Source organism: Alligator mississippiensis, chromosome 2 (assembly GCF_030867095.1).
Source record: "Alligator mississippiensis isolate rAllMis1 chromosome 2, rAllMis1, whole genome shotgun sequence".
Classification (NCBI taxonomy): Eukaryota; Metazoa; Chordata; order Crocodylia; family Alligatoridae; genus Alligator; species Alligator mississippiensis.
In genome coordinates, this window is record NC_081825.1 from 302,509,949 (window position 1) to 302,535,816 (window position 25,868).

Sequence of the window (25,868 nt, forward strand, 5' to 3'; positions counted from 1 at the left end):
AATATCAAGTAATTATTTGGCACTTACGAGACCAGATGCATTCACATTTTCAATTTAAATGCAAATAACGTGGGGAGATTCACACAGGTCTTGTCTCTATTTTTATACATGCTTTTACATTTTTTAAGACAAAAGGATTTGTTATTTTGGAGGTGTTTTGTGGCAGATGTCTTTTTTTCATCTGCAATCAAGTTAATTAGCTTCTATTTTTTATTGCTTTTTTGGGGTGGTGGGGGGAGAAAGGAAGAGGTGGTATGAACTTCTACAACGTGCTGGAGTAGAGTTCATTATACAAGATACTCAGTACATGCACTGTTAAATGGGTAAAGCTAAGATCAAAGTATGTGAAGCACAGTATGAATTCTCCCTTAATTGCTTTAAAAGTAAATATTCAGGAGATATAACTGTCATCAGAAGAGCTTAAACATAATGGACCTGATTTCCATCTCATGCTTGCAAAATATAAGTATAACCCCAGTGGAGTTAGACGAGTATAAAACCACCATTAGGAAAGAAGTATTATTACTATTATTATTACTCCTGCTATTGCTGCTCCTACTCTTACTAATTTATTTTCATCACAATAGTGCCCAGAAGAGCCCGAGTCACAGACCAGGAGCTCAGCCTGCCAGGCATTACACAAGCATAACACAGAAGAAGAAACCTACATTGATTACAATTTAATCTGGAAAAAAAAAATGACAGGTGGATACAGTCAGCCAGGGGAACATAAGAAGGACTTGGAGAAAAGATGTTAAATTATGTAACCTCACAAAACAGAATAGTTGATGAATGCTATGGAAGAGATGAGAGCAAGCCATACAATATGGAGTTGTTCTGATTTAGGATCTGTGAGTCTGGTTTTGATCGTAATTCCTACCATTAGTCTTATACCAACCATACACATTACTGGAGCACTGATAGGACCCAGTTGGGATCACGTTAACCACATCACTTACAGAATTATGGGAAGGTGCCCAGATACCACAGCAAAAAGCAATCAAACAGGATAGGGTTGAAGCCCCATTGATTTGGTGCTGCACAACATGAAATGAAAAGGCCATCTTTGCCTCAAAGATTTCAAGAGGTAGGAGATGAACAAATCAAAGTCATCACAGTGACATTATTGCAGGGGGAATAACGGTGCAATGCACAGTGCAATGAACAGTGCAGTGACATTATTGGGTGGGATGTAACGGGGCAATGAACATGCATGGCATGGTAAGCAGGAGTGACAGGCGATCACCGATGTAGTACAGACTTCCAGGCTTCTTTGAGGGGGGATTAGGCAGGGAAAGTAATACACACACACACACACACACACACAGTTAATTTTCTGTTATATAAATTCTATATGTATCTACAGAATAAGAGAATCATATGTACAAATGGCAATATCAAATTAAACTACATATTTATACTGTATATACCTCCATACATACACACACATACACACACACACGGTTTATGTTGTATATTAGTGGCCGTGTCTACACATTTAGTACTTGCATAAGCATTACTGCGCAGTAACGTCACCACGCTTTCCCCCCACCCCCTATGCTACTGCACTCTAGCACAGTAGCTCATTGCTTCTATGCCATAGCATCTCATGTAGACAGCCCCCCCCCCCCCGTGTACAATAGACTTATGTGCATAATATGATATTTTATGATATAAAATATATTGGTATTATTATTATTATATTACTGACAATTGCCAGTTCACAACATGTGTGCATGATCAGAACAATCAAGGTATGTGAATTCTGGAATAATATACTTGGTGAACTGCCTTTCTTCCAAAAACTACAACTTCCCAAGTCTCACACCCATACACACAACCTAGACACGAACTGGAATATAAATTAAACATTACAGAGACGTTGACATAAGCCCCAATAGGTTTTATACTTGCCAAACAAATTATAAATCCTCTGAACATTACAGCTGGCTGTTGATCAGGGCCAATGCCTTTATAAAGTCTACTGGTAGTGCCAGAGTCTGCTGCCAAATCAGTCAAAAAATATCCTTACACAGCTACCCAAGAAGCCAAAAGGAAGCAAATTGCAAATGTTCATTTTCTCTCTACCCCATAAAACAAACAGGACTTCAAGTACGACTATTTTTTTAAAAAAAGTATAATTTTAAGCAAAGAAACACGACAAGACACTAAAATGTCTATCCTGGGATGTCTGTTTCTTAATACACCAGAAATTAAAATATAGCTCGAAGTCGATGGGGATTTCTACTCTACCCAAGGATTTTACTAGAGACTGTTTGTCTTGCCCTTACAACGGTTACATTGAATAATGCCTTCCTTAGCTAATAGCTGTTATTCAATGGTTCAAACAACAAAAAATGAATTGGATTCTTGTAAAATGTTGCAAAAAGGCTTGTCATGCTGGGCCAAGCCCCAAATCTTTGAGCCTATTGTGCAATTTCTTGACATGGAACAAAACGATTATATTGAAATGCGTTTCAAACTTACCAAATTGAAATGCTTCAATAATGTCAAGAGGAAATATACTGGAACATTTTAACTTCATAAGAAAGGGTTCTCTCATTTCTGTCCCAATTCAGAACGAAGCAAGAGTTGGAAATCCTATTGTGGGTAAGACAGTCATAGTCTCAACAGGTGTTAGCAGGCCAACCTCTGCTAACAAGTAATATAATTTTAATTGCCATGGCTATACTGAGTTTTACTACTTGCTAGCCAACACACACTAAAATCACTATCCTTTTCCTTTTGCTTTGGGAAGGGAGGGGAAAGACACTAGAGGAACTTTTGTCCCTGAAACATAGAAAATAAGGTACGGGGCAGGCACAACAGAACGAAGGACAGCAGCCAACTATTATTACAGACTAAGACTTCTGTAAACAAAAGCTGTAGGAAGTACTAATAAAATGGGCTGCAGAATCAATAAAACATCTACATTTTTGTGGGAACATTACTGAATTTATCTACAATGGGCCAAAGCCTGATAAAGAGAGAGAACACATGTCTAGGGTTGCAATTTCAGGCAATAAAAATAAATGGACTTATTAAACTCCAAAGCCCAATTATTTATTCATTTGTTTCTTTACAATTTCATTCTTAGGGTTGTAAACTTTTAGGAGAAAACGCCAATGACTTATTTCTGCACCAACCCACGGGCACTTCACACTGGCAATGCACATAAGAATAGGCTTTGTGCAGCTGAGTTGCATCACAGTCATAGAGAAGCCGGGCTGGAAGGGACTGCCAGAGGTCATCTAGCCCAACCCCCTTGCATAGGATCACCCCTATGCCAACCATCCCATATGACCACGATCTAAGCTCTCTACATACATCTTGAAAGAGAACTGGGTTCATGAAACTGTTGGAAAATGCCAGTTGGTAGAAACTAATGTTATTAATGGAAACTTATCCCAACTTAGCTGTGGGGCAGAATTTTTGAGAGATCCATACAGGTTGATCAGTCATTATGGGATGTAGGAAGCCAAGGTTTTCAGTCTCGTCACTGAAACACTCATAGCTAGATCATGGATTGCAGTCTTCTGCATCCATTCCAAGTGTGGGGCCTCCAGCTGTTGGTATGATTTCTCTCTTAGGGTTGTTCCCACATATAACAATCTCATTCATAGGTGACTGGTAGGGGGTGCACATGCCCCCCTTATGGGGCTGGTGCCCCCCTGATGGCCAACACTGATGCTGTTGGTAGGGCCGGTGCCCCCCCTGGCAGGGCCACCGCCATTGGGAGCTTCTGCAGGTGCCCCCACCCCCCCAGATTCAGGAAGCACCAGTCACTCATGATCTCATTTTCACTATATGTTGCAGTAATAAAGCTTGCTCTTTTTAGCCAAACAGGACAGAGATGGAGAGTGATGGTGGTTGTTCCCTCTGAACGTATCAGAGAAGTAATCACCAAGGGGAGAGAAGACCCATTTAAATGAAAGCACAACTGGATGTAAGCTGCATGCAAATAAATCATGGCAAGAGTAAAGAGAAGACCTCTACCCATCGCAGCAGGGAGATCCTTGGAACAGTCTTCCATTAGGAGTGTTTGGGACTAAAAAAAAACCTAAGTAGCTTGCAGCAAACCTGACTGGTTTATGAATGGGTTGTGGTATGGTTGCCTCCAACAGCTATGGCTGAATCCTTACTACTCCTCCTAAATACAACATACGGTACCTTGAACTTGTTTTTGAAAAAAAAGTTATTTCTTGTTTTCTAGCCCACCCAAAGGAGAATGCCCGGACTCTGCATTCACTGGATGCTGAAAAACATGCACATGGATAAATTAAAAAAAAAAAAAATCAAAGTAAAGCAAGAAGAGCTAATTCCTGCCCAATGCTGAGGACTCCTAAGCCCCACTACAACCAGGAGGTATCACAGGTGTCAGCACCACGTGGATGCAGAATGTAAGACTGTGCATAAACAGTGGGCACATCTACATGTTCATTAATGCGCCTTAGATACTGTGCATTTAGTTTAGCACTTCCTTAATAAAGTACTAACTAAATGCACAGTAGCTAGAGTTGTTGCACAGTAGTGCTGGCATATGGTTATTTAGTGATGCTTACTGTGCATTAGTCTAATAACAATGTGCAGTGGCTATTAGCAAGGTTTGTGCTGTGACACACTACTGCACAGTGTTATTAGGCTAACGTGCAGGAAGCATCTTGTGTAGTGGGAAGCGTCTACACGTGTCCAGAAATGCGTTCTGTAGCAATGCCAGTTAGGAGTGTGGGTATTTGCCAAGGGTCCCTACTTCCAGCAGGCATGAAGGCAGTACAAACAAAGAGTCTATGGAGCTGCAACCCCCAGGGATGGCAGAAAGAATTAAAAGGAAAAGATCCCTTTGCCATTTGCAAAAAAATCCCCAAACAAAAATAAAACTAAGCCTCTGAGAGAATAATACATAACTAGTGTCATAGAACTGTAGAAAATGAGGGTTGGGAGGGACATCAGAGTTCACATCTAGTCCAAAGCACGACCAGCCCCAACTACATCATCCCAGCCAAGGCTTTGTCTACCCAGGTCTTAAACACCTCAAAGGATGGAGACTTCACCACCTCTCTGGGTAATGTGTTCCAGTGTTTTACTACTCTCCTTGCAAGAAAGTTTTTCCTAATATCCAACCTCAACTTCCCTTGCTGCAACTCAAGACCAAATGTGGCCTCGGCTACACCACAGTCTGGTGGCTGTGAAATTGGCTCCGAGGTCAGACCCAGAGTAGTGGTTGATGGCAGCAAGTCATCATGGCGCTCCATAACGAGTGGTGTCCCCCAGGGCTCTGTCCTTGGACTGGTTTTCTTCAACATCTTTATGAATGATGTGGACATTGGTGCCAGGGGCACGCTAGCTAAGTTCACTGATGACACTAAACTTTGGGGCATAGCATCCACACCTGAGGACAGGCTAATGATCCAAGCTGACTTGGATAAGCTTAGTAAGTGGGCAGACACAAACCTGATAATGTTCAATACCGATAAATGCAAGGTACTGCACCTCAGGAAAAAACAAAACAAAAACCCACAGCATACTTATAGGCTTGGCAGTGCCACGCTTGCTAGTACCATGGCTGAAAGAGACTTGGGGGTGATGATTGACCACAAGATGAACATGAGCCACCAATGTGATGTCACAGCTGGTAAAGCAAACAAAACCCTGGCTTGCATCCATAGATGGTTCTCAAGTACATCTCAGGATGTCATCCTCCCGCTGTACTTGGCCTTGGTGAGGCTGCAGCTGGAGCACTGCATCCAATTCTGGGCTCCACAATTCAGGAAGACATGGAGAAGCTTGAGAGAGTGCAGAGGAGCCACGCACATGATCAGAGGGCAGGAGAACAAGCTTTATGAAGAAAGGCTGAGAGCCATGGGACTCTTCAGCCTGGAAAAGCACAGGCTCCGGGGGGACCTGGTGGCTGCCTATAAGTACACAAGGGGTGTGCATCAGGATCTGGGGGAACATCTGTTCACCAGAGCAACCCAAGGAAAAACAAGGACCAACAGTCGTAAACTCCTCCAAGACCATTTTAGGTTGGACATAAGAAAAAAAAATCTTTACTGTCCGAGCCCCCAACGCCTGGAATAGACTCCCTCCAGAAGCGGTGCTGGCACCTACTCTGGACTCGTTCAAGAAACACTTGGATGCTGATTGTGCTGGGGTCCTTTGACCCTACCTTTCTTCCTGCCCCTGGGGCAGGAGGCTGGGCTTGATGATATTTGAGGTCCCTTCCAGCCCTAACATCTATGAATTGCTCCTTGTTCTGTTGCTCCGTGCGTCTTTAACACAGAAAGAAAGAATCATGGAAATGCATGTCATATTGCCTCACTGCTTTCCAGATAGGCAGCATGTAACCCCCCCTGCAAGGACAACAGTGAGCTGCCAGGAAGATGATAATGCAGAGGGACAAATGGCACCCCGGCTGTTCAAATCCAGATCTCATCTTTGCACTGAACTGTGGGGTAATCACCTGGCTCTGGCATTCAGGGTGAGTCCTAGTGTGTGCTTTCTTTATCATTGCTAAAATTTTTCTACGCTAGATTTTTTTTCCCCCTTAATATTTCCTACCTGTGATATCAAAATTCCCACTGGCTGCTAGCATTTTAACCACTTTAACCATACATCTAAAGCCCTTAAAGCCAGCTCTCGGCTTCTGCTGCCAGCAGTGGGAATTTTTTTTTTTTTAAAGGTCAATGGATAGTAAGGGCGGGGGGGTCTGCCTTGATAAAATAAGCACCTCTCTCTTCTCTCACTGTCAGTATTTCTTCATTTTTAAGCCAATTGTAGAAGCAACATAAACAATTTATTCCTTTCAGTTGGACTCCCTTGTTTCTTCACCTCTTTTTAGAAGCGACTGGTATTTGTTCTAAGTAAACCGCAGCAGCAAATCTCATCACATCATCCTCGCCCCCTTTAGTAACTGGAAAGGAGGACGCCAGTAATCCTGACTCTCCACCTCTGTCTCCTTGAGCATCTTTCTGACAGTCAGCACAGTTTGTTCTGCTCCTCTGTTTAACCTTCAGCTCTTCAGATACGAGGTGGAACGCTTGGCAAAAGTTTCTGCATGAATATAACATTTGTTTTTCTCTCTCTCTCTCCTTTTTTTCCCCATAAAACACAGCTGATTGGGAAGTCCACCTTAGGGAAACAGATTTCAGATGATGTTGCACAGATTCACATGGGGAAGCCTTGAGGTCGCCCGTGCACATGCAAGTTGCCATTACATTTGCTTTAAAAGGGGAACAATGATATCAGATAAACGTTGGCAGGGTCATTTTAGCATTTGCCGGGGATGCAGTGATTCTCTTGGCTGGTGTGAATGACATATCTCTCTCTCTCACACACACACACACACACACTAACTTTCCATATTAGTAATGTGTGTGTTCACACCAGCCCTGTAAAGGATTGCTCTGGCTATCCTTTTCTCTGCTTTCTCTCATACTAGGATGCCCTCCAGGAACACTACCTAGCACTTCTGCCCTTGTGCTGAAGGGAGTCACTAACTTTTGTCCTTCACCGACACTCAAAACAGACACACCAGCAGTGAAGAGGAAGGGAACTGTTCTTTGCTTCTTATACCTCCAAGCCCAGATTTCCAGAAGTCACTAGTAATTTGGGATATGTAATCTGAGATGCCTTAAAAAAGACCTGGTTTTCAGAAAGCAGCAAGCACCTGACCTCTCAGAACAGAGTCCCCTTCAGGCATCCCTACATGGGCACATAGCTAGGGAAACGCATAACACAGCAAGACATTTTGCACATCAAATCCAGGTGCAAGCTAAATCGTTGGCCAGTATCTTAATTACTCATGTGCCCACTGATACAGTGATGCTTAAGCAGGGTGCCACAGCACCCTAGAGATGCCATCAAGGGTGCCACAAGGTGATACACAATGTCAGCACTGTTAAGTGTGCAAAAGTGATTCCTAAGATAAACTCAAGGATTTCAAACTGAAATCCACATTGTTAAGAGCACTCTGAACACTTGTGATCTGATTTTTTTTTCAACAGAAATGAACTTTTATTTTTCCATAGTCAAAAAAAACAAAACGAAAAAAAAGTGAAAACTATGCACTGGTATTTTTCCGAGGGAGGTTTTAAGTCTAACAAGGGGTGCCTTGAGTCTGAAAATGGTGAGAACCACTGCTGTAGTACCTGAACAACTTCAATGCACTTACCCTCACAACATCTCTGTGCAGTGAGGCAGGGCCACTCACTTCAGTTAAGGAAGGGGACATCTAGCACAGAGCGATTCTGTGACTTGCCCAGGACGACGGAGGAAGCCAGTGGCTGCCCTGGCACATCTCTGTCCACTAAGTGCCAGCTGAATATGCTTCCCCCAGACCACCTTCCCTCTGAAAATCTGCATGCTTCAGTTTTGGTTTCACATCCACCAGTGCCCTTCATCTATCTGGATGCCCTAACCATTGGGCTGCAGAGTGAATGGCTTGCTCTGTGTCAAGTGAAATACCTAGCAGGTTACGTGAAGTGGAGTCACACCAACAACCCCAAGATACCCCAGGGTATAGATTCATCGACCCTATCTATGAATCTGTACCCCACTGGTGAGGGCTCTCCCCAGGCATGTGCTTGACTGAGGTTCAAATCCCAACCCTGAACCTGGCAGAGCACAGCCTTAAATACTCTGGAAGGTCTCCACTTCACCGCAACATAAAAATGGACCATTTGGGGGGATCTTGGAATTTTTTTGCATGGCAAAGAAAACCATTTCTCCCTCTGCTGTAGTTATGAGCCCATGGGGATGCACACCAAGAAAGGAAGGAAAAAGGCAGGGGTCAGGAACTCCTGTGGGTCTTGAAGAATGAATGTACAATATCATAAAGCTTCATCCACTACAGGCCAACCAGGATTCACTACATTTCTCATTCCTCTACTCAACTTTGCACCATTACGGTTCTTCCAGCTACAGGATGCTGCTGCATTTGAGGTGTCACAGACAAGAAGGAAAACAGGCAATCAGAAAACAAGCCCCCCCCTTCCCTTTCTCCCTCAGCTTTGCTGCATGGATTTTGAAAATGAAAATGAAAGTCACTGGCATGCTCAGAAGCAACAGGAGGAAGGAAAGCGTGTCCTCTAGGTAGCTTCATGGCCTTATTCCCTGACTGACCCATGCAGAATGGAAGTGTTTAGGGGAGAGGACAGGGGGTGAGGAGGGAAGAGAGGCTTGGTTCCTAGTCGCCCTCCTGCGAGTGCCATGGCACTGGTGAGGATGTGCACAGGCCAGGCGAGGAAAAGGCAAGGCAAGGAAGAGGGGAGGGGAGGCAAGGCAAGGCAAGGCAAGGCATGGGAAGGAAGAGGGAAGGCAAGGCAAGGCAAGGAAGAGGGGAGGCAAGGCAAGGCAAGGCAAGGCAAGGCAAGAAAGAGGGAAGGGAAGGGAAGGGAAGGGAAGGGAAGGGAAGGGAAGGGAAGGGAAGGGAAGGGAAGGGAAGGGAAGGGAAGGGAAGGGAAGGGAAGGGAAAGAAGAACAGTAGCACCATGGGGTTCAATTGGGTTCTATTTAATATACCCCTATATAATGTACACACACTCTAGTATCCATGCCCAGCCTCATACACACGGGTGTTGGCCCTGACAGCAGAGCACTGTAGCCATTTATCAAGTCTCAGCTAAGCCTGGCCCTTCAGAAACAACAGAGGTGGGGTTGGCTCCTCTGGATAAAGTCTAATAGCAGAATCTCATACTACCAGCTTGTCAGGGTACTGGCTAGTAAGGGGGGTGTTTGTTCATCAAAACCTCATCAGCAGTCTCTAAGCTATGAGGAGGCAGAGCTGGGCTGTAGGAATGAGATGCTACTGAATTCTCAGGTGGAGTAGATTGGGGCGCAAGGGTGAAGCTAGTCTTGAATGGCCCTGCCAACGAGAAGGAAGCCATGTCCTCCTCCCTGGCTCATCCTTCGGGCAGGACTCCACCAGCACTTGCAGCAAGTTGCTTTGACGCTTTTAACTGCAGAGATGCAGCAGTAGAGGAAGGGAGAAGTAAAGCAACTTCACCAAGATAGAGTAAAGGATAATCGGGCAGGCAGCGGCATTGCTGAAAAGGTGCATGGAGTGATGCATCGCCAACGTGCTGCAGCTGCAATATTGGGTGGTGTTAACAGAAGCATCATCTGCAAGGTACGGGAGGTGACAGCGCCATCCGACTCGGTGCTCGGGAGGCCTCAGCTGGAGCATGGTGGCCAGTTTTGGGCACTGTATTAGAATAAGAATGCAGACAAGTAAAATAAAAATAAAAAGGGCTGGAAAATTAAAGGTCCGGAAATTGGCACTGTGGGGAGATGCTTACAGAATTGGGTTTTTAGTGTGGAGAAAAAAAAAATAGCTGAAATGCTGCTACGAAGGAGGGTGGAGAACGGCAGGAACATCAGACTGGAAGGGCAGCCTGGGCCAGGAGGTCCAGTCCCCTGTATCATTAACTGAAACATTCCCCAAAATTACTGCTTCAAACTCTCCAGCATAACTACGAAAAACAATATCCGAAAAGCCAGGAACACCCCATTGCATGCAGGAATAACAAAGCCACTTCTAGTACCCTGCCACTGTGATGACAGGACAGTTGATTCATATATTTTAGCTACTTAATATATGCTCAGCTAATGCTAGGAAAAGGGCCCTGCCCTACAACACAGTGGAAGGCAAAAACCCTTCACAGTCCAAACCAATCTAACCTAGGGGAAAAAAATCCTTCCTCTCATCTAATTTGGGAAGCCTGAGTAGAAGAACAAGACCCTCTTAGTTCATAACCTCTGGGTTTTTGGAACCAGGAGTATCAATGCACATCAATCAAAACCCCTAGTCTTAGCCAACATCTCAATGCCTTAAAGGAAGGCAAAAAAAGTTCCCCAGAAACTAGTAGTTTTTATAAGAGGAAAAACTCCTTCCTGGCCCTAGATGACAACTAGCAAAGCCTGAAGCATAACATTGCCTGACACCCATCACACTGCCAAAGAGAGATGTTTATTCCACAATGGCTGGGACGACGTAGTTGGGGCTGGTCCTGCTTGGAGCAGGGGTTGGACTAGATGTGACCTCCTGAGCTCCCTTCAACCCTCATTTTCTGTGATTCTATGAATGAAAGGACCAAGAACACCTGACTCAACATCACACATGCTACCCAATGTGCCCAAACTCCTTTGTCCTGCCATACCATCCTTCCCAGAAACATATTCTGTTCACTCTTTGCTAGATGTTTGTTTCTTGCCTTTAGCACTTTGCTTGGAAGATCACTGCAAACTTCACTTCCCTGAGACAAATCTTCTTGTTTCTAATCCAAATTTATCTGTATCCAGTTGTGTTTGCTATTTGATTTTGTGCCAAGATAGCTTTTAGCCTATGAAGCTCTTTGCTTTTCCTAATATTCGCCCCATGTGTGTCCTTGTATAAATTGCACATATCCACCTTTAATCTCTATTTTGCTCAACTAAGCAAGTCATGATTCTTTAAATCTTCTTGTGTAAGAAAAGATCTCCATTCCCATCACCATCCTAGGGATGCTACTTTGAACACGTGTCAGTTTAAGTTGATCTTTTTTGAACGCTAGTGAACAGAACTGCACACAATATTTGAAATGACTTTGAAGTATCTTGCCAAGGCGTTGTACAAGACCCCTAGTACCTCCTTATCTCTAGTGCACATACCTCACCTAATGCTCCCTAAAATGCAGTTAGCTTTTTTTATCACAGCCACATTGTACTGGCAACTCATGCTCATCCCCCAAATGATCAATATAATATGCCCATATCCCTCTTTTTCTCAGATGTCTCCAGTCTATGCACTCCCATCTCACAGATGAATTCCCTATTTTTGTTCCATAATTGCATGGTTTTTCATTGTTCTCTCCTGCTATAGAAGTCAGGGATTACAGCAATGGAGGTAAACTACAGGAAATAAAATTCAGATACAATATCAAGAAAAACTGCTCAACTTCAAGAGCAGTAGAAGAGAATAAAACAAGCCGCCTAAGGAACTTATGGAGTCTCCTTCTTTGGATCTTTCAAGAACTTGTACAGACATTTGTCTGGGATGGTTTAAGTTGCAAGCTTGCATTTGTAACGGGGGTTGGGCTAGACCACCCTTGAGGCCTCTTTCAACCCTATTATTCTGTCCAGGAAGCAAAGGCAGGGTGGATTTGGTGACTCTCTCATGGAGCTAGAAAGTGGAAGGGGTTGAGCCAGTCATCTTATGTCCACAGTGGATCATGGAGAATCAACCATCAAATTCTCTTGATAAACGAACATGTAAACATCCTGGAAGCAACATCATCTTCCTCTTATTGCCTATGGGGATAATGGTATTAAATCCATGATCCAGATCTTCCACTTCAACAACTGCTACCCAATGTCATGAGAGGATGGTCTTTTAGTTCAGGCTCTAGAAGAAGAATGGGAAGATGTGTCTCAAATGCACCTACCCCACCCTCCACAGCTGGCCGGGGAAGCCCTAGCTTCTTCTGCTCCCTTTCCTCCTCCCATTCTGCAACAGGGACAGGCTGGGAGAGAGGAAGCGTCATTGCCAGGGGAAACCAGCTGCAGGTTTGCACCCGGCAGCTAGATCCGCCTCCCCCACGGAACAAAAGTGAACTTCTGTTTGGTCCGGGGGATCGTTTCAACTCAGAGCACTTCCTGCAAAGCCTTCTCAGTGACAGCAGGGAGCTGCACTTCTGTCCATGCCCAAAGCAAGGAAGGCTCCTCCACTCCTATCAAGGCAAGATGTCTCAGAGCTGAAGCTCAGTTTCTACTGTACACCCTAATTTCCAGCTAAGTTACAGACTTGTTCTGTGACCTTGCATGAGTCACATAAGATCCTATTTCCAGAAGAGCTTAGCAGTTTTTAGTGATATAGACAGGAAAGACTGAGAATGGATTCCTTCCAAAAAAGTCTTTGTGGGATTTTCTGCATTACTTCCGTGCTGCACCTGGCAACATTCACCTGCCTATTTCCAATCTGCATACATGAACCCTTGGACAACCTAGGTGCATTTGTGGCATCTAGAATTAGTGTCCAGAAGCTCTCAATATCCAATGGGCTTCTTTGTGATTTCTCAGTTATAGTCAAAATCAAGTGTCTAGTCTCCTGGTGGCATTTATCTGAAATGGGAGGTGTGCTACATGGCTGTGATCCTCAGATGTGGCACAAAGCCCACCAGAGACCTAGAATGCATCTCCACTCTCCAGCTGTATATGTGAAGGGGGCGGGGATTGCTGGTTGCAATCCTTATGTTCTGGTTATATCCCAGGATCGAAGTAATAAATTAAGTGGACCCAAACTCAGTGAGCTTCTGATCTCAGCTTTTTTGCCCAATTTGAAGCAGCCCTATGTGCAGTTAAAGCTATTTGGTAATGGAGGCCACCTTCTTCCTGTTTTCTGTTAGCCTGGAAGAAACATGGTCATCTGAAGATTTAAGGGATAAAAGACACTTGCACACATTTTCTACACAGAGCCAGGTTACGGGAGACAAGGCAGGTGCACTTTTTTTTTTCCATGTTGAATACCCAAACATAACAGGGAAACAGACAATTGTTACCTTTTCTTCAGGGAGAATCTTTTGCTTTCCCTTAAGGAAAGGTATCTTTTTTCCTTTTGTTAAATAACTCCTTTTATTCATTAGAAGGTCATGAACTACCAAAACAGTGTTAAAGAGTGAAGAAAGAAGTAACAATTTTCACCCAAACAGAAAGCAGTTTATAGCTGTGAACAAACACAAGTGCGCAGCTGCCGATAGCTTAAAAAAATGGCTGATTGGGTGAAAATCTGACCTCTCATTGCATAAGGGGTCAAATGAAGATGTTTCAAAACAGAACATCTTCTGTAACTTCTGTCTGTGCTGCCTGCTAGCCTCGAGCTGTTTTCAGAATGGGAGGGGGGAAGGGAGCAGAGGGAGTTCAGTCGGGGGGGGGGGTTAACCCCTGCTGGAGGGTGGGACAGGTGTACTGGAGCCCCCCCAAGGTGGGGGGCGGGGCTCAAATGCACCTACCCCACCCTCCACAGCTGGCCGGGGAAGCCCTAGCTCCTTCTGCTCCCTTTCCTCCTCCCATTCTGCAACAGGGACAGGCTGGGAGAGAGGAAGCGTCATTGCCAGGGGAAACCAGCTGCAGGCTTGCACCCGGCAGCTAGATCCGCCTCCCCCACGGAACAAAAGTGAACTTCTGTTTGGTCCGGGGGATCGTTTTAACTCAGAGCACTTCCTGCAAAGCCTTCTCAGTGACAGCAGGGAGCTGCACTTCTGTCCATGCCCAAAGCAAGGAAGGCTCCTCCACTCTTATCAAGGCAAGATGTCTTAGAGCTAGAGCTCAGTTTCTATTGTACACCCGAAAGCTTCTTATTCCAAAACTTTGTCCAGGAAATTTCTCATGTTTCTAGCCAGGCCCTGTATGGAGAATACTCACAGGGGATTTGGGATCAGTTTTCGTGGAAAGTTACCCAGACAAGGCTTGCTACCTGATGAACAGTGTATTCATGAAAGTTTCCTGGTGTTTTCTGACTGACCATGGAGGAAACAAGCCTAAATTCCCCTAAATCCTCACATACTTTTTTATTAGAAGTAGTTACATGAAGCTATTTCAGTGGTCATTACATGAACTCAATTATAGGGGTCAAGGGAGAAGGAAGTGGAGGATGCTGCTGCTGCGAACACCCATGGACAACCGTGCATGGATCATTTAAAGACCTCAACCTATAGAAGACACTTGGAAGAAAACACTCATCATTAGAGTTGGTTAATGGCCAATTCTGCTGAAATTAGATTTTCCTTTTTGACCCAAACCGCCTATTAGAAGAATATTATCTTGAAGAAATTAAATATTCTGCGATAACAGCAGGCGGATTGGAACAAGCCACTAATGGCATTCTTAAGAACGTTTGCATTTCACCGCATTCCTCAATAAGTGGTGATTTGCCAGGTAAACAGCACATGGAGTTGTCACGGGGGCAGCTGCTCCAACAGTAAAACTGTGATTCAACAAGTCATTTATTTGCCTCTAGTGAGCTCTTGTTCAGAACAAAGGGGGAGAGTGAGAGATATTGCTTATATCTGTGCCTCTTAAGGAATGACATTGCAGTACTCAGAATAACTTCTCTTTATCATCTCAGCAAAAATTTCATTAGCATTATCTGACTGCTTTAAGGGAATGGCACTAGGAGGAAAGCTTGGCAGCAGAAAAACAAAGAAAGCTGACTCAGTTGGCTTACAACTCGGCTAAAAGAAAAATCTCAACATAGTAAAAGAATGGTACCTTATCTTAACAGGAGCCTTTTAAACTCCTGAGGCTGATGCTGTACGTGAGGATCTGTCTTCTCATTAAACTCGTTACAATATCCATCGATTCTCCAGGGGGGTTTACGCCCCCACAGGGAGGAACAAATGCATTGTTTTTTCTTGTGCAGCTATTACAAATACTCATAATTTCAGGGACCAAGGCTTCAGGATTATTTTTAGGGTTCTCAGGAGAGAAAAAAATTGTATCAAGGGGATCAAAGCTGTGACTGAAACACCAGACTATCTGTTCTCAGTGCATGTACATCGTTCCACAGTAGGCGCATGTGGAAAAAAAAGCGAGAGGAACTGCCAACAAAGGGAAAACTGGGAAACACATTTCCTTGTTACAGAGGCACAAGAAAACCTGCAAGCCAAAATCTGTGAAGTAACAAAGGGGAAGAATTGCTTAGAGACTATTTCTACTCAAGCATTCATTGAGCTGGGAGTCACAGCAGTTTAAGCTATCTCAATTCAATGGACAGAAAATAGGGGAAATTACCTGGCACCTGCATGAATGCATTCACATGCTTTATAAATGCATCACTTGTCTCATGAGCACTCCTCTGGTCCCTGGTACCACAGGGCCTCAGTAACTTACTGAAAGACAGACTTAGCCAACTTCATACACAAAATCCATAGCAGAGGATGACAATGGGTTTACTTCTACCACGTCCCAAATCACCATCCTAATCTCAGGAAAATGCTCCCTTGCCTTTCCTTTAGCCACCCTTGCTTACCTACTCTGAAATCTGCCTGCCTAGATGCTCAGTGATGTAGGACTAGGACAAAATGGGTCATTTTTACCAGAGACCTACACTGTACTAGTTGAAAAGCATCATATTTCAAGTTGCAGCAAGGGAAGTTTAGGTTAGAGCTTAAAAAAAAAAAAATCTCACTAGGAGGGTAGTGAAGCACTGAGACAGGTTACCCAGAGAGGTGGGTCACTCTCCATCCTTGGGGGTTTTGAAGGCCTGACTAGACAAAGCCTGGCCTGGGAGGATTTAGTTGAGGGTAGTCCTGCCTTGAGCAGGGGGTTGGACTAGATGTGACCTCCTGAGATCCCTTTCTACTCTCATTTTCTATGATCCCGTTTTTAAATCAACTTTTCAAGAGTGGGGTAGGTGACATTTGCAACAATGGCTTCCACTGTCTCAATGGGTCTAGAAGGACAAGAATTAAATCATAAAGGTGGCTGTTAAATGCCATTAGATGAGGAAGGGCACAATGTGAGAGCAGAAACGTTGAACAACTCTTTCAACTATAGAGCCGGCCCAATGAAAGATATCACCAGAAAAAGCCTCGTTTCTCACATTTCTTGGATTGAAGCTGCAACACAGACCCAACCCTATTAGATGAGAAGAAAATGTTGAAAACCAAGACAAGGGAAGTACTACAAATGAAGGTTCAATTACTGTTTTTATGCAAATATAGGACAACACCTCAATAATTGGATTCTATATGTAAACAATTTATAAATTTGTTATACTTTTCCAGGTATAGCATCTAATTATTGGAGGTTTGCCTTGAATTTGTCCCCCTTTCACTACTACAGCAGGGAGAATAAATGGCTGGGGATGGGGGGGGGGGAGTTAGGTGACCCCTTTGCTCTCTGTTTCCCCCCAACATTTTCCCTTAGGAGCCCATTTCCCCTGTCCATATTGGCAGACCCTGCACTCCCTGAGTATATGGAAGTGAGGAGCATGTTTGAAAACAAAAACCTTGAAGTTAAACATGGCTGTAGCAATTTACATATAGTACCCATGCACTTAGTGTGTCCACAATTGATGCATGCTACCTGATTTAGAAACTGTTGCAAGTTTTAGCACAAGTACCTCCATAAATACATTTTTAAGAGGCAGAAAGAAGTGGCCGTTTTTGCCTGATCTGGCCACAGAAAGCAGCTTATAGCTGTGACCAAACACAAGTTAACAGCTGCAAACAGCTTCAAAATGGCTGACTGGGTGCAAATCTAACCATTCCTTGCATGAGGTATCAGAGGAAGATGTTACAAAATGTAGCGTTTTTTGTCATTTGTGTCTGAGGAGCTCCCAGCCTCTCACTGTTTTCAGACTGGGAGGGGGGAAAGGGAGCAGAGGGAGTTCTGTCTGGGGGGGTTTCAGCTCCCCCAGGAGGGTGGGGCAGGTGTAATGTAGCCCCTGCACGGTGAGGGTGGGGGGGATCCAATTCACCCACCCCACCCTTCAGCATCAGCTGGGGAGCCCCAAGAAAGAGCTTCCTCTACTGCCTTTCCCCCCTCCCAGTCTGAAAACAGCAAGCACTGGCAAAGAGCCCTGGCCCTTTCTATGGGAACCTGGCTGCTGACCTTAAGTCTGCTGCTAGATTCCCCTTCCCCTAGAAACAACTGTGAACTTCTGTTTGCTTTGAGCTAATGTTGTAACTCAGAACGCTTTTCAAAAATCCTTCCGATTTACAGCTGGGAGGTGCACTTCTATCTGCACCTTTAAGCAGCATGTTTGTCCCTACTCATATAGAGTATAAACTATGCAAGATATTAGTTTAAAGCCAAAGGCTTGTGATTTACCACACAGTTCATTGGGCTGGGCCCCACCAGAGTCGACAGTATGTCAAGCCATGGTTACCCCATAGCTCATAACTGCTCAGTATGTGTTTCCAGATACTCCCCACAAAGGATACAGGTGCTAGTTAGCCCCCAACTCATGACTGGAGCTGCGTGTTCTTGTTAAGTCCTGGGATGCTCAAAAAATTATATGCAGATAAGACACAGGGTATCCTGGCCCAGCTCCACATCATGGAGGGCAGGGCCACAGTAAGCATATGCACAAGGCTGAGAGAGAAGGGCAACAAAGGGATTCTGGGTGAACTGTTTGGGTCCCTATTTTGTGATGCTTGCCGGGTATTAAAGGTTACTGTTAAGAAACAGGAAAAATTGGAAATGGGAAAGAAAGACTCAGCTCAGCTGTGGAAATGATGATGTCAAAATTCATGCAATGTTGTGGCTCACCATGACCTGGAAAAAGAGTTGGCAGTGAGGCAGACTGCACTTAATGGGCACTACCATATGTCTTGTTTAGATGTGCTGCATTAATCTATCCTTGTGATAGGTCCCTATTAGCATTTTTGCCTTATTCAGGATGTGCTTTGCAGTCATGTTCAGTGCTGACTCCATTCAATCAACTTCGTAATTGGTTTCTGTTGCTGAACACATGCTGCTTTTGCCAGCAGTTTGATGATAGACACTGTAGTTACTGAGAATCCCTTGTATGTGATAATAAGATGAGGGACTTTTTTTCTCTCTGCCAAGCAGGGGGAGGGAGGGACCTCATCATGTATTTCTGTAAATACAGTACCATCACTAGGCACAGAGAGTAAGGACTTGGGATCACTGTAACCATATAGAAACCTGGTTAGTTTTGAAATTAGTTTGAGGTCCAACACCTGTCCCTGAGTCCCTGTGGTTTAACTGTCAGGTTTTCATGTTCTCTGTAAATGCTTACTGTCTTCAGTTGTTGCATGGAAACTCCCAGCAAACAAAAAGAAAGAACGAATGCACAGGGGAAGCCATGAGACTGATAATATGCAAAGGACTATGAAAGACCCACAAAAACAAAACAAAAAAACCCAGAAATGTTGCCCCCTCCTTCCCCCCACCACTATTTTAACAGCATTCATCTCAGAGGTAACATGTAGTAAAGGAAACTCAAATGCTGATAGACAGGTGGTATTTTTTTCGAAGCTAACTCTTTCCATTTAACGGAAATTTAGGAGAACTGGACACCTCTCTCTCATTCACACACACACCCATGCACATACATGCACATGCACACACACATACACACTCTGCTTCCATCACACAGAGTTAGCAATGTACCAAGCTTGAAAGTCAGCTATGTCCTCTCTGCGGTTTGCTGTGGTGCTTTCTATTTCTTTCCTCACCTCACTGTGTGAAGAATTACTTGAGCCATCACATTTTTTTTAAAGGAAGCTCAGATAGGTTTAAAATATTTTGCTAGGCATCCAGAACCTCAAAGTCATGGGCTTCTAGAAATTAAAAAAAAAAGACATATGCATATTAATATGATGATGCTATGACTCATGAAATTTGTTTCTGAGGGGAGTCATGAACTCATTTTCCTTTTCTGGGCTTAACGGTGCCTTCTGTTGGGTCAGTTAAAATACCAACATTTGTTTGCATGGGAAGTCTTTTCTTTCTTCTTATTTATAGCAAATCTGCATTTCACACCCACCCTCCTTCACCCAATCTTATTGCTGCTTTAAATCACTGTGAATTAATGTTGATGCTGCATTCTTGAAATAACACAGTGGCATTGCACCTCGGTAATAAACCCTTTCAGCCAAACGTTGAGAACTTCAAATAGAAAGCTAATATTACAAATAAAGCTGTTGCAAGAGGCTGAGAAACTCCTACAGACTTGGCCTGATGCTATGCTGTCTCACTGACCGCCCTCCCAGGAACAGACACTAATTCATCGTCCTACTGAAAAGTATAATATGTTGGGCAATAAGGAGTGCACAGAGGTTATGGCTCTCATAAAATAATCACACCGCTACTCCTTATACAGCAGATTCTCCCGAGTATGATTAATCACAAGTTATTATTAAGAGTGCCCACTGTGTGGGAGTTTATGTTTCAGTACCATTGGCAGATTAGATTACAGAAAATTAGTTTCAGATGAACTATTCAGTTCAGGTAGATTAATTCACAGTGCTGGTGCTTACCAGCCTATGGAGCTCTCCTTTCTGACTATCTCTGTAGTGATTCTAGACCCTTACCGAAAGCCATAAACAACTGGACAGATTTTGTCTTCACCTAGCAGCAATTATTCTGTATATAGTCTCTACTGCATCCTTATTGGAGAACGATGTTTATCCCAGGTCTGGATTAAACTATCAATGCTAAAATGCCAGAGGACGCAGGATCTTCACTCGTGTGATTATATCTGGGTCTTGGATTTAAGAAAAAGTATGACACATTTCCAATCCTTAGGGCCACAAAGACAAGTTTACAAGCAGTGATGTCATGTCAGCAGAGACCCTAAAGGTCTGCAAAGACCCTGCATCAAGGATTCAGAGGAGCACGAGAAGTTTGTCATGTGTCTCTGCTCCACAGAGCACTGCCAAAGACATCACAGAAGAGGACTGCGTGTCTGAGAAATGTTGAGCAAGTCTGGCCCACCCAGAGATAGCAGTGGTCCCCCCATTGCTATTTCTCCTTCTACAGGTTGGCAGAAGAAGGTGAATCCACAGGGACTACTTCTAGACCTGAGACAAGGTCCTTAAAGTCATTTCCATGCCAGGTAGGAGAGAGAGCAGGTCCCATGTCACGATTGCTTCAATCCCATACTTATAAAACCATTATCCTATGATAACTGCCCACCATACCTATGTGGCCTTGTAGGACACAGGTAGCAAGGCAGCTGCCCTGCCCCAGCAGGTCCCAAGTGAGCTAACCCTCGAAGGAGAAAACGGAGAGCATTCACGCCAGGCTTACCTCTTACAATGATGTTGGTGGACTTTTTTGCGGGGTTGCCCACATTATTATTGGCGATGCAGCTATAGGTGCCAGCATCTTCTGAAGTGATGGCAGGTATCGTTAAGGTCCCACCATTCAGGACGATTTTCTCAGGCAGGACCCCGATGGATCTGACCCAGGTGAGGCTGGGAGCCGGTTCTCCTCCCGTCGTCACGCAGACTAACGTAATGGCCTCCCCAGGGTTCACCACAATAGGGTCATCCACCAGGAGCTTGATTGATGGAGAGGCTGGAAAACAGGTGGAAAAGAAACGGATTGCACATGAGGGTAGATGGCATTGTCCACTTTACGAGATACCTAAAATTCAGGTTGCCAGGCTTTTTCCATGATTAGAGCCTGTTTTCAGTAGCTCAGCACTGAGGGCTGACTAGCATTCGTGTTGAGGGTGTTTTTTATGGTTGAGTCTGAGAGGAGTGGCTGTGATGGACAATTTGAAAAGGTTTCCCCACCTTCCAAAACTCCCCTCCCATGCCATTGGTGCAATCTGGGTCTCCCAGGCAAGACATGCTCCCCTCTCAGCTCAATAAGACACCTCCTTAGCCTTCCCCATGTGACCAGCCATGGGAAAAAGCTGCTAATCAACCAAGGTGAGAGCCCATGAGTTAAAATGAGGCTGGATCTGCGTCTTGCTGTTCACTCTAGCCATGTCTGTCAAAAGCAAGCCTTGCAGAGAATGGCATGAGTTATTGACAGTGGGCCAAAGAATAAGGGCTCCACACAGGGGAAAAGTCCTATATGCTGGACAACCTCAGCAAGAGCTACAGTAAGTCTGGACTTCCAAGAAACACCTGCAGTTGCTAGACTAGGTAGGCAGAGAACATCACTTCAGCTCAGAGAGCTTTTTCAGTAAGTCAGAGCTTGAATCTGGCCATTGTGATTTCACTTCTATTGTTCTCTAATGCCATTCAGAAACAGCGCTGAAACAACTCACAGTGCACCTGAGACATAATCTGGGCCTTTAGTGCTTCTGCATTTCTGGAGCGATGCTCTGGCTTCTCCCTTAACTCAGAGAATCCTAGAAAACGAGGGTTGAAAGGATCTCAGGAGGTCACAGCTAGTCCAACACCTACTCAAAGCAGGACCAGCCCCAACTACATCATCCCAGGCATGGGTTTGTCAAGCCAGGCCTTAATAACCTCCAAGGGTGGTCATTTCAAAACCTCTCTGGGTAACCTGTTCCAGTGCTTAACTACTGTCCTTCAGAGAAGATTTTTTCCTAATATCCAACCTCAACTTGCCTTGCTGCAACTGAAGCCCATTGCTCCTTGTCCTGCCATCTGCCCCCACCGAAAGCAGTCCACCTCCATCCTCTTTGCAGCCCCCCTGCAGGGGGTTGAAGGCTGCTATCAAATCCCCCTCGGTCTTCTCTTCTCCAGACTCAATCAGCCCAGTTCTCTCAGCCTCTCCTCACCAGTCATATCCCCCAGCCCTCAAACCATTTCCACTGCCTTCCACTGGAGTCTCTCCAATTTGTCCACATTCTTTGTGTAGTGGGGGCCCAAAATTGAACACAGGACTCCAGATGTGGCCTCCCCAGTGCTGAATAGAGGGGAAGAATCACTTCCCCTCTATTCAGCAATGCTCCTACCAATGCAGCCCAGGATGCCATTAGCCTTCTTGGCAATGAGGGCACACTGCTGGCTCCTGTTCAGCTTCTTGAACCCCTGTCCCCCCAGGTCCTTTTCTGAAGCGCTGCTGCCCAGCCCGTCACCCCCAGCCTGCACCAGTGCATGGGGTTGCAGGAACGATCCCACTGTCTCCCCTTGTCAATGAAAGGACCATCTCTGACTGTTCTCAACCAGGGGATAAACTTTGCTAGGTGCAGAGACACTACCTGCTACAGTTATCCTTATCTATAAACTGGAACAGAAACGTTAGAGGCCTCCCAGTCACAGGGGACCTCCATGCCCAGAGCAACCCAACATTTCCCTTCCCCAGCAGAAGCCCAGTGCTCTGGTTTTCTTTTACCCCAAAATCCACACACTGCACCCAGCCCTTTCATTGTCCCTGCTGCTTCCCTAAAGGGTGCAGGTTGAAGCCCTCTTCCAGGACAAGCAGGCACAGGGGAAGTCACCTGAAGGCAAAGCTTCCTTTCCATTGAGCCAGACACACATACCTAACAGACATCACACATAATTAGGCTTTAAGGCTACCTGCCTTCAGGAGTTACTGAGGCCACAAACCAGACAAGATTAAAAACAGGTTGGACATTTATAGAGATGACAGGAATCTATGTAGATATATATCATCATTAGGACGAGTATCATCTGAACAAGAAGGGGCAAAATCAGGGAGGTCAAGGCACACACTCAGATGCAGCCAGCAAGAGACAACAACAACAACAACAAAAACAACAACATTCTGATAATTAATGAAGTAAGACGAAAACCAAGCAAGGTGCAGGTCCCTTATTGCAAAGGAGGGGAAGCTCATAATTACAGCTACTGCACATGTAACGTGAGGATAAGTAGCCACCGACACGTATTTGTCAAGAGCAACTTGTGCACAAACAAACCAATTTCTTTCTACAACGGGGTGATGGGCTTTTCCCCTATCCCCACAAGATATTTCTAAGATTGCAGGAACGACACATTCCTTACAAGAGACAACTTCCACAGGTCCCAATCAAGACCGCTATTTGAAACCTCCTATATCCAGTCTTACACACCACATCTGATGAATGACACAGACAAATGAGTGTCCAGAGGAAAGCACCAAAAATTATCAGAGAACTATATAAAGAAAGGGTGGAAGGCATGGGATTATTTAGTCTAGGGAAGAAAAGACTGAGGGGGATTTAACAAGTCTCCAAATACCAAAAAAGGTACTGGATTACTGGGAGGTAATTATTCCTCTGAATCTACAGAGGCAGGGCAAAAAGGAATGGATTGAAATTGCAACAAGGGAGATGCAGATTGGATGTTAGGAAGCACCTTCTCACTGTAAGTTTGTTTAAACACTGGACCAGGCTGCTTAGCGAGACTGGAAAATCTTCACCTTTGGAAGTTTCCAAGAGCAAGTTAAGTTAAACACTTGAATGAGATGGTTCAGACAGGGGCGGTCTTGCCCTGAGCAGGAGGCGGCTGGACAAATGTATTTATCTGTTTATTACTTTTCTTAATATTTATATCTCTCCCTCTCCAAAAAGGTCAGAGCGGCTTGTTGACGCCTGAAGTGCCTTTCAGTCCTATATTTCTAGGCATCTAAAATTAGCGATGGTCATTATATTGCACGAGGGACAAGACTGTGCAAAGGAGTGCATTATCCCTTACCTGCCCACTGAAGGAACCCTTTGCTTTCCACTGACAAGCCTGGTATCGGCATTGGCACAAACCAACCTCCAAACTGATCCAGATCAGTGCACGTGTTCCTACACGCTGTGTGTTTGTACAGCACCTAGCACTACGGGTCCCCAGCTGAGCCTGAGGACGCAAGATGCAGCTGTGCCCCCAGTTGCAACACGTGCTCCGGGAGAGAAAACAGACTAAAGAGAGATCTTCAGCATGTGTCCACAAAAGCTGGAGACCTTTTTTCGAGGTCTGTTATTATAGTTCACATTTGAAATAATAAACACTTTTCCAGTACTGGTCTGAAGCAAACCGTGCATCAGTATTCAAATGTTAGATGTACCCCGCCTCCCCGCATGCACACACAAGATGTATCTAGGCTTGTAGGAATTACGCATTCCTTATTCCTTACTAGAGACAACTTCCACAGGTCCCATCTGAGACCACTATTTGAAAAGCAGCATATCCCACTGACATCATTATGCCTCCAGTACAGATTTGTATTATTTAAGTTACTGAAAAATATTTCCCTGTAGTGTGCCATTTGGACAGCCTCCGTGTTTACATAGGGCTTTTTACCGGAAGGGCAATTTAGGCATCTAAGTGCTTTAAGGCCCAGAGAACACAGCAGGCCTTCACAACTATTAACAGGCAAGGCACACTACCCCAAAGTTATATCTGCCAGCTAAGTCTGCACTTTCATCCAAGGACCAGCTACTCTCTCCTGCACGATAATTATTTAAAGATGTGAGAAAGCCCGGTGGAAATTTCATACTTCAAAGACACCCACAGAAATCAAATGTAGAAAAAAGGCTTAAGAGGTAAATTGCTGTTCATTATGCTGGCACAATTACTGTTATAGGTTAATGCCCATCTTGGAATTTCATTTATAAACGCTGATGCTAAAGTAGCATAGATTAGGGATCAACATACAGTAAAATCTCCCTGCCTCGCTAGTCTTCACTCAGCACCCGATGGGAACGATTGTCGGCAATGCCAAATAAAGGTATCGGGTTTCTTTCCACATCTCTGTACCTGGCCTACCTTCACCCTCTGTCATTCAGCATTTTATATCCTTATGCCATATGCCCTGCTTCTGCTAGGCATGGTCTTCTCTGCCCATTCCCCCCCTGCTTTCTCCTCTGATATCTAGGGGGTTGCAATACTCATCACCAAAAAGAGAATCTGACCCCAAATTTATGTGCACAAGTGAATATAGATATACACACACACACAGGATGGAGGCATCCCCCCTGCCCACCCTCTTGCTGGGGGTCTTGTGTTAACCCTCTCATGGCTGTAACTATTGGCTGAGCACTATATCTTGTCCCCAAAGCATCAAGTGAGCTGTTAGTAGCATCTGGATGAGGCATCCAGGGCCCCTTCCTGCCCCCAGGAACAGGGGCAGGAAGCAGAGTCTGGAGGAGCGCGGGGAAGCCCAGTGACCCTGGCTGCTGCTACCGTGACAGCAGTGGACGGAGTGAGAGCTGGGCAGGAGCCCACAGCTTGTGTGCTGCCTGTGCACGGCCCCGGTGGAGACAAATCGGAGAGTTCAGTGGCATGCAACAAAAAACACCGGAGGCCTCAGAAGTAAGCCCAGTTCCAATAAGTCCATGGAAAAGACAGAAGACATGGGATTATTGAGTCTGGAGAAGAGACGTTTAAGAGGGATTTCATAAATCTTAAAATACCTGAACGGTGGTTAGACAAAGGAGAGTGGCAGCTTATTCTTAGTGGGGACAGGATATATTATACATTGCAGCAAGGGGAACTTAGGTTGTATGT

General features: G+C 44.7%; 1 protein-coding gene across 3 annotated transcripts in view; it reads right to left on the reverse strand.

The window, feature by feature from the left end:
• The window catches only part of MDGA2 (MAM domain containing glycosylphosphatidylinositol anchor 2), a 692,671-nt gene that overhangs the window by 301,499 nt on the left and 365,304 nt on the right, over window positions 1–25,868 (reverse strand). For all 3 annotated transcript variants that reach the window (XM_019496066.2, XM_014601296.3, XM_059723426.1), the window contains exon 6: window positions 20,755–21,024. In XM_019496066.2, the coding sequence (XP_019351611.1) occupies window positions 20,755–21,024 (270 nt within the window). The remainder of the gene's footprint in view (window positions 1–20,754; window positions 21,025–25,868) is intronic.